This window comes from Acromyrmex echinatior, chromosome 1, assembly GCF_024713525.1.
Source record: "Acromyrmex echinatior isolate Ae372 chromosome 1, ASM2471352v2, whole genome shotgun sequence".
NCBI lineage: Eukaryota > Metazoa > Arthropoda > Insecta > Hymenoptera > Formicidae > Acromyrmex > Acromyrmex echinatior.
In genome coordinates, this window is record NC_141852.1 from 1,873,688 (window position 1) to 1,888,685 (window position 14,998).

Below are 14,998 nucleotides of genomic sequence, written 5' to 3' on the forward strand. Positions count from 1 at the left end.
TACATTCAGTTTCAAAGAGTTACTGATCACGTTTTTATGCCACAGAATGTAATATAAAATTTTACTTTACCGCATCATACATCTGGTCATCTATTTGTACTTTTTTTAGTGGAATAAACCTGGAGAATACATTTAAATGACGTATCAATAATAGAACTTCAAAGATAATAGAGAGTCTTTTTACAATAACGTGAATTTAGATACGGTGAATGCCTTTTCTTAATTAGTCGCTAAGGAAAAGATAATGTGATCATGATATCGATTATGTATCTTTTTTCTTAGAGTGATAAATAACAATTTTTTGTATGTATGTGTATTATATATATATATATATATATATATATATATATGCATACATATATCATTTTGCGTGACGCTGTATGTGTGGAAAACAACGGCATTATACGAGTCAATCAGCTGTAACCAGTATGACCCGCGTTCACAGTATCATTGCCGCACAACAGTACTGTCAATGTAGTGTAGTGTAGTAGTGTTCTACACACACCATATATATATATGTGTGTGTGTGTGTGTGTGTGTGTGTGTGTGTGTGTGTATGTGTATGTATATATGTGTGTATATGTATATATATATATTTATATAGTGTTTTTTGTTCACAAAATAGAAAAAATAAATAATAGAATAAATATTGTCTGCCTTTGATAAGAGAAGGTTATGGGTGCTTTATAACAAGCGACTCAGTACAATATTTCCCTTGTATTATTGAACAAAATTGTAATAATGCACCGTGTCGCACTGTGTCTCTTGTTGGAAAGCACTCTAGAAGACCAAAATTGGTTATTGTGATGTGTGTTTCTTGTTGGCACCTTATAAAGCCAGAATGAGAAAGGTTAGCATCTTTATGTTATTCGTAAAAATATCACTTTTATTTATCATACAAGTGATATGATTAAATTTATTGTTATAACAATAAATTGCGCTTTGCCTAATTATGATCCAATGTCAGAGGCGTTCATCGTGAGCTGACTATTTTTAATTTACTGCCAGAGGCGTTAATCGTGAGCTGGCTAGCTATAACAAAATGTCACAGCCATAAATCATATTTTGGCTAGTTATAGACAAATGTCAGAGGCGTTCATCGTGGGCTGACTATTTTTAATTTACTGCCAGAGGCGTTAATTGTGAGCTGACTAACTATAACAAAATGCCACAGCCGTAAATCGTGCTTTGGCTAGTTACAAATAAATGTCAAAGGCGTTTATATATGTACTGACTATTTTTAATTTATTGGCAGAAGCATTTCGATTATTAAATTTGGTGAAATACAATTACGGAAACAATTTATAGAATTTTGCGTCTGCAATTAAAGAAATGCAAATAGATGCATTGTCATGATGGAATCAAAAGCTAATTGCTTGACATAACCGAAACAAAGAAACTAATGAAGAAAAAAAACTGAATATCAGTAAATAGTTTCTTTGAAACCTTACAACTTTTGTCTGAAACGTTTTTTCTAAAAACGTTATGTAATAGCCTTAGCACAAGGATGATCGTAATTGAATCGTAGAACGTGAATCATAGGGCAACGCATTATATTTTGGCGTACTATGCATGCCGATACACGTTCACATTCCTTTACGATTAGTTATAGTCACCTTTATATTCAGCTCCTAAATCCGGAGTCTTTTGGACACCCTATATAATATATATGTTATACATATATGTATGTATATATATATATATATATATATATATATGTATATATATATATATATACAACATATATTACACAGTCAATAGTCACAGGCATAATTTTTGTACGATGCTGTACGTTTATGAAATGTATGTAAGTATATCATATTCAAAATGTTTTAGCAAATATATACACTTACAGGTCAATGTACGTTGACTAACAGCAAGTTACAATAAGTATATTTTTACTAAATGAACACTCTGACTGTGACTTAGATATATTTTCGGATGCAACCATGTATTTGAAATACATGTATACACGTGTAATGTAATGTAAGCACTTTTTCCTTTATTCCCAATGTCATTTTAACTTAGGATGTAACATGTCAGTACGTAAATACATTGCACATACATATGTAACTATTCCATCTCTTTTTATTATGTTTAATGGGCCTTTTACAATTATAAGCCATAAATCAGCCATAAATAAGAAGTCAAACGCTAAAAATTGGCTGTGATTGATCAATTTTTAGCTTCTGACTTCTGATTTGTAACTAATGTGTTATTGTAGAAGGCCCATAATAAAAAGAGATAGAAGTTACTCATACTTAGCTTTTCATGCAGATATAATATAGACACAGTCTATTAGTGAATATTAGAATTATATTTTATGTGCATTATGATGTGTACACACATTATAAAATATATTTCTAATTCATATTCACATATGTGTGTAGCTACTTCATCTCTTTTTGTTACGTATAACAAAAAGGTGTACTGATGTCTTCTTTTTTCTACGTTTAATAAAAAGAGATATATTTTTTTATGATCAAATATTAGTGATATATACTTTTATATTTCAATATCAGAATATACAACGAACATAAATCAAAGCTAACGATAATCAAACGCAGATGATCAGACGTAACATCTTAAAAAAAATAATCAAATTACGAATCCTCTGATAAATCCTCATTTTATGTGTGTGTATATATATATATATATATATACATGCATTATATATATATATATTTTATATATGTATACAATTTTAATATTGCACATTTAAACACAGAGAATGCATAAACAGCTTAGCATTGATAACTTCTATCTGCAACGTATGTATATTCACACATTATAGTACATATATGCAATATTGTACAATATTGCCTATGTGTGTATTATATTTAAGTACATCACTAATATTTTAACATGATTAACTTCTACATATTTTTATTAAACATAGCAAAAAATGGTATAGCTATGTATATTATATGTGTAATATATCTATATATAGCTAATACATATCACATCCTGACCTAAAATGACATTGTACGACAGGAAAAATGCTATTATATAGGCCCATGTGTCAATGTACACTGTCAATACTGAAAATCTGTAGTTACGTATTTTCAGTACTCGCAGTGAATATCGAAATACAGTTGTAGTATCACTTTTTCCTATGATTTTTCCTATCATTTAGAGTTTAGTCAAGATGTAACATATATTACTGTCAATATATGGACACGTGTTTCATATATATATATATATATATATATATATATATATATATATATATATTAGGTGTTGGAATTAATTCGTAGCGTTTTTAATGAAAGAATGTTATTTATTTCACATGAGCATTAAAAAATACATTAATGAAAGTACTTCCCATCACTTGTAAAACGCTACGAATTAATTCCAACACCTAATATATATATATATATATATATATATAAATGAATACGACATTGCACATACATAATGTAACTCTTTTTACTCTGTCTAATAAAAAGAGATAGATACTTATAGTACTTATACATTACTAATATGTCGACTATATATCTAATATAGAAAATTGTATGTACATTATACTATGATAATTCTAACATTGTTGTAACATATAACAAAACATTATTAGTGAATATAAATTATAATTATATTTTATATGTATTATAATGTACATATACACAATAATGTACAAAATATAATTTTAATATTGCATATATCATTAATTCTATCTTGCATATATCATTAACTAACATGTTTATGTCTTCACTAATATGTCAATAACATTTTTTGTGTATATACACATATATTATAATACACATAAAATGTAATTGTAATTCGTATTCATGAATGTCTTTTTATGTACAACATTAGAATTACATTTTATATATCATTATACACATTATAATATAAAATTTTAATATTGCAAAAATGGACATAGAGAATATCTGCATGAATATCTATATATATATATATATTATGATATTCATTTATGATAATATATTATCGTAACCTAAAATGGCATTGGATGTAAGAAAAAAGTGCTATTACGGTTTCGTATCGATATATCTATTAATTAAAAATCTGTATTTTATATATATTGTATCACTATGGATGGCTATCAACATTTTTATATTGAAGAGAACCCAATACTAAAGTCAAAACGTCTGTATTAAAATTTTTAATATGTATTATTACACACGAATATCTAGTCTTGGCTCACATAGACATTTCCTTACATTACCATTATTCAGTCTTAAGAAGTCATACATGAACCAATCAGAGAACTGTATTAACGTCTTAAGACGGTCTCGAAATAAGAACAGACTATGAATACCGGCCATGGGCCTTATATTCAAGACCGTCTTAAGTATTGGGTCATCTAAAAAGTATCCGCGGTTTTTTGTTTCACTAGATGTGTGTTAATGGTCATATATGTAGTGACAAAGTACCGCGGATACTTTTTAGATGACCCAATACAATCTTAAGATAAAAAAAATCGATTTCTTTTTTTTTTCATTTTCTTGTAATTCGGAGTCGTAAAAATGTGTTCCTAAAACATTGAGATGAAATTCGTCAAATTAACCGAGCTACAAAGGTTTAGAGGACGCAGCGCCCATACGATACGAGATTACGTCTCGCAGACGGATCGTTTGCGTGATATAAAGGCCGTGGCACATAAAAAAAACTTAATTAGTAAAATATAAACAGTAAGCGCATTGACCAATCATGGTAGAGTCTGTAAGGTTATAACATAAGCAGCCAATCCAACATGTTGATTTTCTTATATCTTATTTAAGTTTTTTATGTGGCATAGCTCTTACTCTATGCAGCTAGATGGTGTCGTATGTAGCTCAGGATGATCCTTTGTAAAGATGCATTCTGAAATATCATCCGGGTGCGTGCTCTCGTGTATCATCTTATCCTTTAACATTGAGTGAATAATAAGGATAAAACGATTCACGCAGGAGCACTCGAGTGATGTTCCCAAACACAACTTAATCTGTGAAATTTCGTTTAAAATGTCCGATATAAGGATTAGTGTGTCCTCGAGCTCTTCGAGAAAAGTATTTTATATAGCAATGGTATAGCCGACTAAGGGTAAGTTACTGAAATTACTCATTATTCGTAAATGCACGAGAAACTTTAAACGAGTTTTTCTCGAAATGACTTTTTTCAAATCGGGCGTGTATTTTTCTCACAAACTACTGGGCCGACTTGCGCTTTGGCACATGTATAGTGTACATATTAGACTATATTTGATTCTCCAACTTTTTGATATCTTCAAAATTACTATTTTTCCGGACCGCAGGAAATGAATATTTTTTAGTAAAAATTGAAATATTTTCTTTCAAGCGGCGTCATTTTGTCAATTTTTTTTCAATTATTTATTAGAAGAACGATAACTACATTTCTGAAGAATAAAACAAAAAAAATTCGTTTGTTTCAGATTACGAGGACGGCAGCAATCATTACGTCCGACGAAAGCAAATTTGTCAAGCATGATCTATGCATTTATTTATAACTTTTATAATTAACAATAAAACACTTTATAAAAATTTGAGGTATTATTTCCAATATATTGGGTCATCTAAAAAGTATCCGCGGTTTTTTGTCACTAGATGTGTGTTGATGGTCATATATCTAGTGACAAAGTACCGCGGATACTTTTTAGATGACCCAATAGATAAATGTAAAATACATAACATTAGCTGTATAGATTTAATCATTCTTACAAACTTAATTCCCAAAAATTGCCTTAAAAACGAGTAGTCAAAATAGAATACCCCCTTAAACGGTGACAACTTTTTACGTGACATTGTGACTTTTAACATAAAAACACGAATATCACGCGTACATCACGCAAACATGTGACTGATGTGATCCTATCGCGGCCATTACACATTATGTGACCGTTTTATTCCTATGTCGCGCTATGTAATACATAGGTTTTGGAATCAATTTTTATGCACGGTATATAGAGGAGTCAGCGATTTAACGTTAGATATAAATATTTGTGGTCTCTATCCTACATTAACTTTTATAATACTACATTACATTATGTTCGAAACTTAAAGCAAGGAGCAGAGATTCTTGCATAAGTCCGGATTTACGATAGATATTTTAAGCTTTAAGCCTTTAAGTAAGAAATTGACCAATTGCAGTCAAATGCGAGAAGAATAATTAATTGTGATTCGTTCATTTCTTATAGCTTAAAAATCTATGTAGATCCATGTTAACGCATAACACAGGCATAAAAAATTTAACCAACCAATCATTCTTTATTTCATGGAAAAGAAGAAAACGATGGACTTCGATTGGTACATTTTTTTTTATGTATTACATGTTATGCATTATGCAAGAGTCTGTGCTCCCTGTCTTATAGGCTTTCTACAATAAGTCATTACCTAAGCTTTAAGTCTTAAACTGTAAGAAATAAACCAATCATAATCAATTATTCTTCTCACATTCTATTGTGATTGGTTAATTTTTATGATTTAAAACTTAATACTGAGATAATAGCTTATATGATTATATAGCTTATGTAGAAAACCCATTAAAGTTTGAAGTTCGATCGCGATAAAAAAATTTTTTCTCTTGCAGCTAAGGAAAAAGGATCCGCCACATCCGATTAGAGTGGCGAAGACGATCGACGTGATAGCCAGGATTACTTTTCCAGTCGCCTATTTCATGTTCCTCACTTTCTTCTTCATTCACTATAAGGGCACTTCGTAGAATGATATACAACAATCTCCGAGAAGTCTCCTATCACTGGTATGAGCAACAATGAAACTTTGCAATAGATGACGTTCATGTCATAGAAACCAAATCTACAGTCGATTCGAATCTTCTCTTAAATTTGAAAATGTTTCCAAATAAATAAAGACATAATCATTTGTGTCATAATAAAACAATTATCTGATTTTTTTCGGTAAAGATAAGAAATAACAACATATAATACAAATAAGTATATAGATCCAAAATTTCTGAACCATAAATATTACCTAACTATAATAAATGAACGAAATCAAATTAGTTGCAATGGATAGATGGAACATCTGAAGTATAAGAACATTTTTTTTTCTGAAGGGAAAAAGAATCACTAACACAAGAATATGCAAAGACGCGACATAAAAGAAAAGGATACCAACGATGGATCATCTCCAATCATTCTTCGTCTCCTCTCACGTGTGATAGTTCTTGGATGCACTCTTCTATGAAGGAAGTAGCTGATTACGATCGCTTCGCGAGCAACAACCATATATATTTATCTTCATACTCTTTTCTCTTTCTTACATCTGATAGATAATAGAATGTGTTACTGACGAACGCTTTGGCTAAGCAGAAAGAATGACGCTTAGCTTAGTTAATGATGTGATCAAATGTATAATGTAAGATATATTGTAATATCATTACAGAAGAACCTCTGTATTCTTAACACTTTGAACTTTTAACTTTTACATTCTTATATGATATGTTTCAGGATGCCCTAAGTACTAATCTATAATTCACGAAGTGCTGTAGACTTTCAATACTATCGATACATTTCAGAATATATTTTTATTTTTCTCTTATTTATTTTCATGTTTTTAACATTTTTGTTTGCATCGCTTCAACATTCATATATTTGCTACGATGATAAAATAGCAAAACTTCTTATATCTGACACTAAATGGATTAATTATATTTAACTTATACAACCATAAATATATAGTAACGGCACTTTTAAAAACACTGGTTTAATTTTAAAGTGAAAGATTTGAATATATTCTCTTTAGTTAATGTTATACGCATGGTGATAAATTAAAAGAAAATGAAAAAGGAATAAAAAACATATAGAAATAATTAAGTATAAAAATAACAATCTTTTTAGTGCAAAGATATTGTCAATAATCTCGGGACAGCGGTTGTAAAATAAAAAAAATACTTAAAAAAAAATGTTTACACTTTAATTAATATGTTTAACGTTAATAGATCTTATGAATTGCATATTTCAAATAGATTCACTAAATGTATAATTAACATTTTTTGTAACAGCGAATTCGATTGGATGCACTTAGTGCACATTGATGCACATTAAAATTATCGTACACAAATTGACGCAAATATATGTATTTAATTTAATATAACATAAAAACGAATGAAAATCTCAACACATCTTATTGTGCTATTAAATAAAATCTGTATTTTATTCGAAATATTTTCATTTTACTAATAGATAAAATAATATTAATATACAATAGTGCACACTAATGCATATTAAAATCGTATACTTTATCTATTTTAGTAATATATGCACTAGTGTACGTCCAAATTCATCGAATTCTCTCACTATAAGAAAATTATAAGAACAAATGACTGAGCCAAAAAGAAGAAATTGCATTGAGCAATAATACACTCAAATAGTAAAATCCATTAAATACTTAATTTGAAAGATATTGCTTTTTATTATAGTAGAATTATATCAGAAATTTGTTAAATTATTATTAATAAAATATCAGAATTTGTTAAATTTTATTAGTAGAATATCAAAAATATAACAGAGGAACCTGCTAACACAATATAATAGAATTACAGAAATAGAATTTAAAGAAATAGAATTTCATAATTATTTCATAATCATTTGAATGATATATTCTATTTAAATTAATATATATATTGATGTACTACTGCTTCTATTTTCTTTTGTAAATTGCGTAGTTTAAATAATAGATATATTATTGACAATATTAAATCGCTTTATATGTTTGTAGTCTCCTAGAACTGTTTTATTTATATTTCATTTTTCTTCCTTATTTCTCTCATGGTACAATTTTACGTTAAACATACAATTGGGGTGCAGCATAAACCAACACTCTTGTTAGTAAAACTAACTTTTATATAGTATCACATTATTTATCAAATAACTATCAAAATTGAAGACACTTCCGCATATAGATTTTATATATATGGATACACCTTTTTCGTTAGATAGAAAGAGATACTAAATGCATTGTATTTTCTATCCTTCATTGCACCAAACGTCACGCATGCTCGAAATGACATATGAAAAATGATCAACCATTTCAAATATATCACGCATTAATATTGTAACCGATAGATTATAACTGACGAAGTTTTGCAATAATGAGAAAATAAGACAATGTAATATATTGGAGCTATGTAGTGTATATTGGAGAAAGAATGACAATATTTCCTTTCATTCGTAAATATTTAATAAATGATTCAAAAAGTAATAAAACATAATTGAAGTTTATACATATTTATATGACATTACACCCGAGTTTGCACAGTAGTCTCATTCTCATAAAAGAATAGAAGATATAAGTTATTTTCCATTTACATCAATTCTCAGATGATTCTCACTTATGATGTCATAACTCAGTTGAATGCACGTTCCTTTTGCATTCTGACAAGTAAGATTCAACTGAGTTTTAACTATACTCTGAATAAGATCGAGACCGTGTGTTTTAATGAGTCTCATAAACTCACTCCAAAATGAGGTTACGAACCTATGTTGACATATGATAACTTTTTATCAAAGTAAGTAAGTAGTGATGTCATTAACCTTTACCCTATAAGGATACAATTTGGTACCTCCATACAAACGAGAGAGCACTAGAATCCAGTTTTTTTCATCCATTCAGAATGATTCAAAAAATCTCTAAAAATCTACAACATACTTTCAACTTTCTAGAATAAATATTGGAACTTCATTTTGGAAAATAATAAAATGTAGTATAATTTATAATTAGACTAGATCCGAAAGACTTAAAGAAACTTGCACGAAGAGGAATCGCTCAGATCACTAGTGACCCGTCTTGTAAGATAAGGGTTAATCTGAGTATAAAAATCAGCTCACTTCAGACTCAGTTTCACTTGTGTGTAAATGGAAACCAATTATTATATATATTTACTTGCTCTGTTAACTTGATCCCCTGATTACAAAGCGTATCCATATTTATAAGATCTATGCTTCTGCATTTACAGAAAACTACTCTCTCCCTCCAAAACTCGCGCTACATATTTGTGCCTTGTGGAATAGCATAAAGTATACATTAATTAAATCAACAAAAGATGTTTTACTTGAAATAAAAGGATTCTTTAAATTCTTATATACATACATTTTCCTACTAACGCTAAATATTCCTAAAATATTCATTTTAAAAATGCTCAAAAAAAAAACGTTCGAAGAGATTCTGGAATAACCCAAAATATTTATGGAATATAACAACAATATTCAAATATCGGTTACAAATTCTATTTATACAGGATGTTTTCTTTAACTTGATCATTCTCTTTAAAATCTCCATTGTTTTTGATATGAGAAAATACCACAGGGGATCTTGTTCTATTCGAAGGGACATATTATAATAAGCAAAAAAGTTTTCTCAAAATTTTTTGAAACTTTAAGGTGAAGGTTTTAAATGGAATTGTATAATTTTTTTTTACAAAATATGATTCCTATAATTATTCTGCATATAAAAGTATTAAGATAATGATAGCAAAAAAACCAATAGTATGAAGTATTTTATACTTTATTCTGGCAAATACAGAATTAGGTATTTAAAACAGGTCATCTGAATAACTCGCTTGTTTTTAATAGTAGAAGGAAAAGTGCCAAACAAAAGTTGCATGATTAAGGGGAACATATTTTAGTCATATTGTCTTTCTTCTAGATGGAGGCACTAAAAAGATATGAAAATCACTTCCATTTTTTTAAACAAATTTATATAATTTTTTTTACACAATATGGTTTCTCTAATTATTCTGCATATAAAAATATAAAAATAGTAATATCAAAAAACCAATAGTTTACGAGATATTTTATACTTTATTCTGTCACATATTGACATAAAATAATAAATATCTCATCACATATCAACTATTGGTTTTTTTATAATCGTATTATACTTTAATACTTTTATGAACAAAATAATGAAATCAATTAATTAATGGAAAGAAAATACAATTGCTTTAAAAAAATATGTACGCAAAATAGATAATTTTTTAAATAACTATGTTTTCTTTCCACTAATTAAATTCATCTTATTATTCTATTCATAAAAGTATTAAGGTACGATTATAAAAAAATTAATGGCTTACGAGGTATTTAATATTTTATATCAATATGTAACAGAATAAAGTAAAAATATCTCGCAAACAATTTTTTGCTGTCACTACCTTAATATTTTATATGCAAAATAATTAGAGGAATTATATATTATGTAAAAAAATCATACAATTCCTTTTAAAAAAGTGGACCTTGAAATTTCAAAAAATATGACCTTGAGAAAAATTTTTTGCTCATCATATGTGTCCCTTTAAATCAAACAAGATCATCTGTGGTTTTCTCATATAAAAAATAACGGAGACATTTTAAATAATCAAATTACAAGAAACACTCTGTATATTGTTACATATTTCGAGAATGTTCTATATAACACTTTTTAGGCTTTCACGAAGAATATTATCTTCAAAGATATCAGAAGATTTTGCAGATTATCGCCGTGTATTTATCCGATGCAAACGTTTCGTGAATTTTGTCATTCACTTCATCAGGGCGAGGAGCGCACTGATGCTCCGAAGAACTCTCTTTATGTAGACGCTGTAGGGAAGCGGGGATATTAAGAAAGGAAGGAGGGGATCTTCCTTGATTCGGAAAATTTCTGAGCAAATATGAGAGGCTCTAGAAATAAAACATCCAGACAATTTGAACCAGAGACTCAGATTATAATGTAAGTAGGATATGAAAAATTGCTCTCTTAACAAGATAAGGAAATCCCTCTTTTCCCTTCCTCAACATGTCCTCGACCCCTTCTATAGCATCTACATAAAATAAGTTCTCTCGAAAAGAAACTCACTATCAGTGCGCTCTTCAGTGTCGCCAGTCATAGGCGTCATAATTCTCTCTACCTGTAAGGACATTTAATCGCAAAAATGACGTAGGGAAGATTTGGTTAAATTTCAAAAAATGTAGGGACATTTTGATAATTTGACAAATAAATTTTTTGCGTACGGTAATCGACATAGGCTGTGTTTCAAAATTTACTGTCAGCAATCTGAAAATCTATAATGCACGTGACGTAAACTATAGATTTTCAGTACTGGCAGTAAATTTTGAAACACAGCCGTAAGTGGTGTCCCTTGGCGCGCGGTGCACAGTGTATCGCCAGTGTGTCGCGCCGCGCGTCGAGAGATACGGATACCATTTATGGTTGAGCGTTATGTACATCTGTCTTTGTCTAACTTTCTAACTTATACATTGGCATTCACAATACAATTACAATCGTCCTCTTTTTCTAGAGAAAAAAATCTTCTAAATGTGAAGTTAGTTTTATAAGAAAATAGCCAGGTAACTTGAACCAGTTCTTAATGATAAGTACAAAGCAATGTGTAAAACTTGTAATAAAATCATAACTGGAAAAAGTGAACTACAGAAGCATGCATACTGCTACCCATGTAAAAAACGTAAAAGCATCAACATCGAGTCTTTGTTGGATAGTTTTATAGTAAGAAAAAAAAAGAATACTCAGCCATGTATAGAGGCTGAATTGAGATATGCTGTGTTAGCTGCTGAGTATAATTTAAGTTTTCGCGTAATGGAAAAAATAATTGCTCTGTCACAAGATATTTTTAATGATAGTCAATTATCTCCTGAAATTCAAGTTAAACGCAGTAAGTGTACATATTTAATTAAAAATGTTCTTTCGGAAAACATTAAGAGGTATTGATAACGATTTGCAGCATTCGTTCTTTTCTATTTTGATAGACGAGAGCACCGATGTGAGTAATGATAAGAATTTGTGTATCTTGGTCAAATATTTTAAAGATGACTCAGTTAAAACTTATTTGTTAGATATTTTAAAAATACCATATGATGGAGCTACCGCTAAAAATATATATAAATTTTTTGTTCAATGTTTGACAAATCATAATTTGAATACATCCAAATTGCTGCAGATAATGCAAATGTAATGCTTGGTAAAAACGAATTTTTTATGATATATCTGTTAAAAGATAATCTGAATATATTTGTGTTAGGATGCATTTGTCATTCGACTCATTTGATAGCTAGTTCTGCTGCAGATGTACTATCAAAAAATGTCGAAGAACTTATGCACTCTATTTATTCTTATTTTTCTCGAAGTTCGAAAAGACAATCAATTTTTAAAAGGCATTAAATGCGGTTAATAGACTTTTGGAACAATGGGAAACTCTTCAACAAATTTTTTTTAACTTTTGTAGAAGATAAAAATCCATCAGCAGATTTAATTGTAAGATCTTAACAGTCCTTTCATCAAAGCTTACTTTCAATTTATGGCACATGTCTTATCTTTATTCAATAATTTTAACAAATTGTTTCAATCTGAAAATATTGTAATTAATTGTTTAGGAGAAGGAAGTCAAGATTTTTACAATTAATTTGTGCAAATTTTTTACATTCAAAAGCATTTGAAAATATAAATAAAATTAACCCAAAAAATGCTATCCGAATATGCTATTGTCGCTGGAAAAGATTAACATTGATTTTGCTGCAAAGACAATATTATTGTTCAATAATAACAATATCTAATATTGTTAATCAAAATAATGATATACTTGAATTTAAGTTAAGGTGTTTGAAATTTTATCAGGTAGCTATTGAAGAAACTTTAAAAAGATTACCTTTAGACGATAAATTAATTGCAAAATTAAATTTTTTATATCCGACTGTTGTAGTAAAAAGCTCTAACCGAATATATTTGTGACCTAATGGAATATATTTGTGACAAGTAGCAACATAATTGATAAGAATAATGTTTTAACAAAATGGGAAAAGTTAAAATTTATTTTGAAAGTTCGATTTTTTACATAATTGTCAGAACAATTATATAAAAAATCGATTGTAGAATTTTGGCATGAGTTGTTCAAAATTAAAACGTATATAACGAATGGCCTTTTAAAAATTTGTGTCAAATTGCTGCCATAGCACTCTCATTACACCATTCCAACGCAGAAGTTGAAAGGATGTTTTCAATGTGTACTGACATTAAAACGAAGAAAAGAAATAGAATGAATACCAAAACATTATGTGCACTTTTAAGAATAAAATTAGATTTAAAAAATACTCAACGAACGTGCCGTAATTATCCTACAACTAATAACCATTATGATTTATTCCGCAAAAACTTATATCAGAAATAAAACTGATTGTAAATGAGTACATTCAAATGTGCAACCATTCACTGAGTGGCTAAGTAGCAATTGAAGATGATTGATTCTTACTTTTGAATTCAATCATCTTCAACTTGCAACTTACAATTAATCGCTCAGTGAGCAGTTGTACATCTACATGCATTCATTGTATTCTTAACAGTTTTTGTGATATTAATTAAGTATGCAATTAAGTAAATGTAATACTTTGTGAAAAAACGTAATTTTATTTTAAAATTAAATTAATTTTATTTTGAATATCGCATAGATGTTATTTATGTTATATATATATATATATATATATATATATATATATATATATAATATAATATATATATAATATATACAATATATATTATATATATATTATATTTATAATATTATATATATATATATATATATATACATATATACGTTTATATATCTTTGTTTTTATAATATGTATATATTATAATAAATATATAATATATACTCTTATTATAATAAATAAATAAATTTTATATATAATATATACACATGCATATTTTTAGTGTTTATTGTTTTGTATTATCGATTGTCTTATGTAGGGTAATTGTAGGGATTTACAAATTTTCTGTAGGGAAATGTAAGGACTTTTTACTATTTTGATAGGGAGCTAATTTTTTTATCTCTGGCAACACTGGCGCTCTTCGCCCTGATGAAGTGAACGGCAAGGTTTACGAAACGTTAACATTAGCAATGTTCTGTATATATATTCCGCAAAATTTTAATTATTTCAAAAATTTAAATCCGGTCGTCCCTGTCAATTCACTTCGTAATCACTTTGTAATCAACTTTGTATGTATGTACTACCAGTAAACATTAAGTCGTTCTTAAGACG

At 28.5% G+C, this 14,998-nt stretch overlaps 1 protein-coding gene across 26 annotated transcripts in view; it reads left to right on the forward strand.

Annotated features, from left to right (window-relative positions):
* Window positions 1–12,472, forward strand: part of pHCl-1 (pH-sensitive chloride channel 1) — a 673,866-nt gene extending 661,394 nt beyond the window's left edge. For 25 of the 26 annotated variants that reach the window (XM_087405588.1, XM_087405385.1, XM_087405990.1 and 22 more), the window contains 2 exons: window positions 6,547–6,717; window positions 7,033–12,472. In XM_087405588.1, the coding sequence (XP_087261714.1) occupies window positions 6,547–6,678 (132 nt within the window). In that variant the 3' untranslated portion in view covers window positions 6,679–6,717; window positions 7,033–12,472. Of the gene's footprint in view, window positions 1–6,546; window positions 6,722–7,032 lie in introns of those variants that run through there. The other variant, XM_087406305.1, reaches the window with a different exon arrangement.
* Window positions 12,473–14,998: the final 2,526 nt, after the last annotated feature.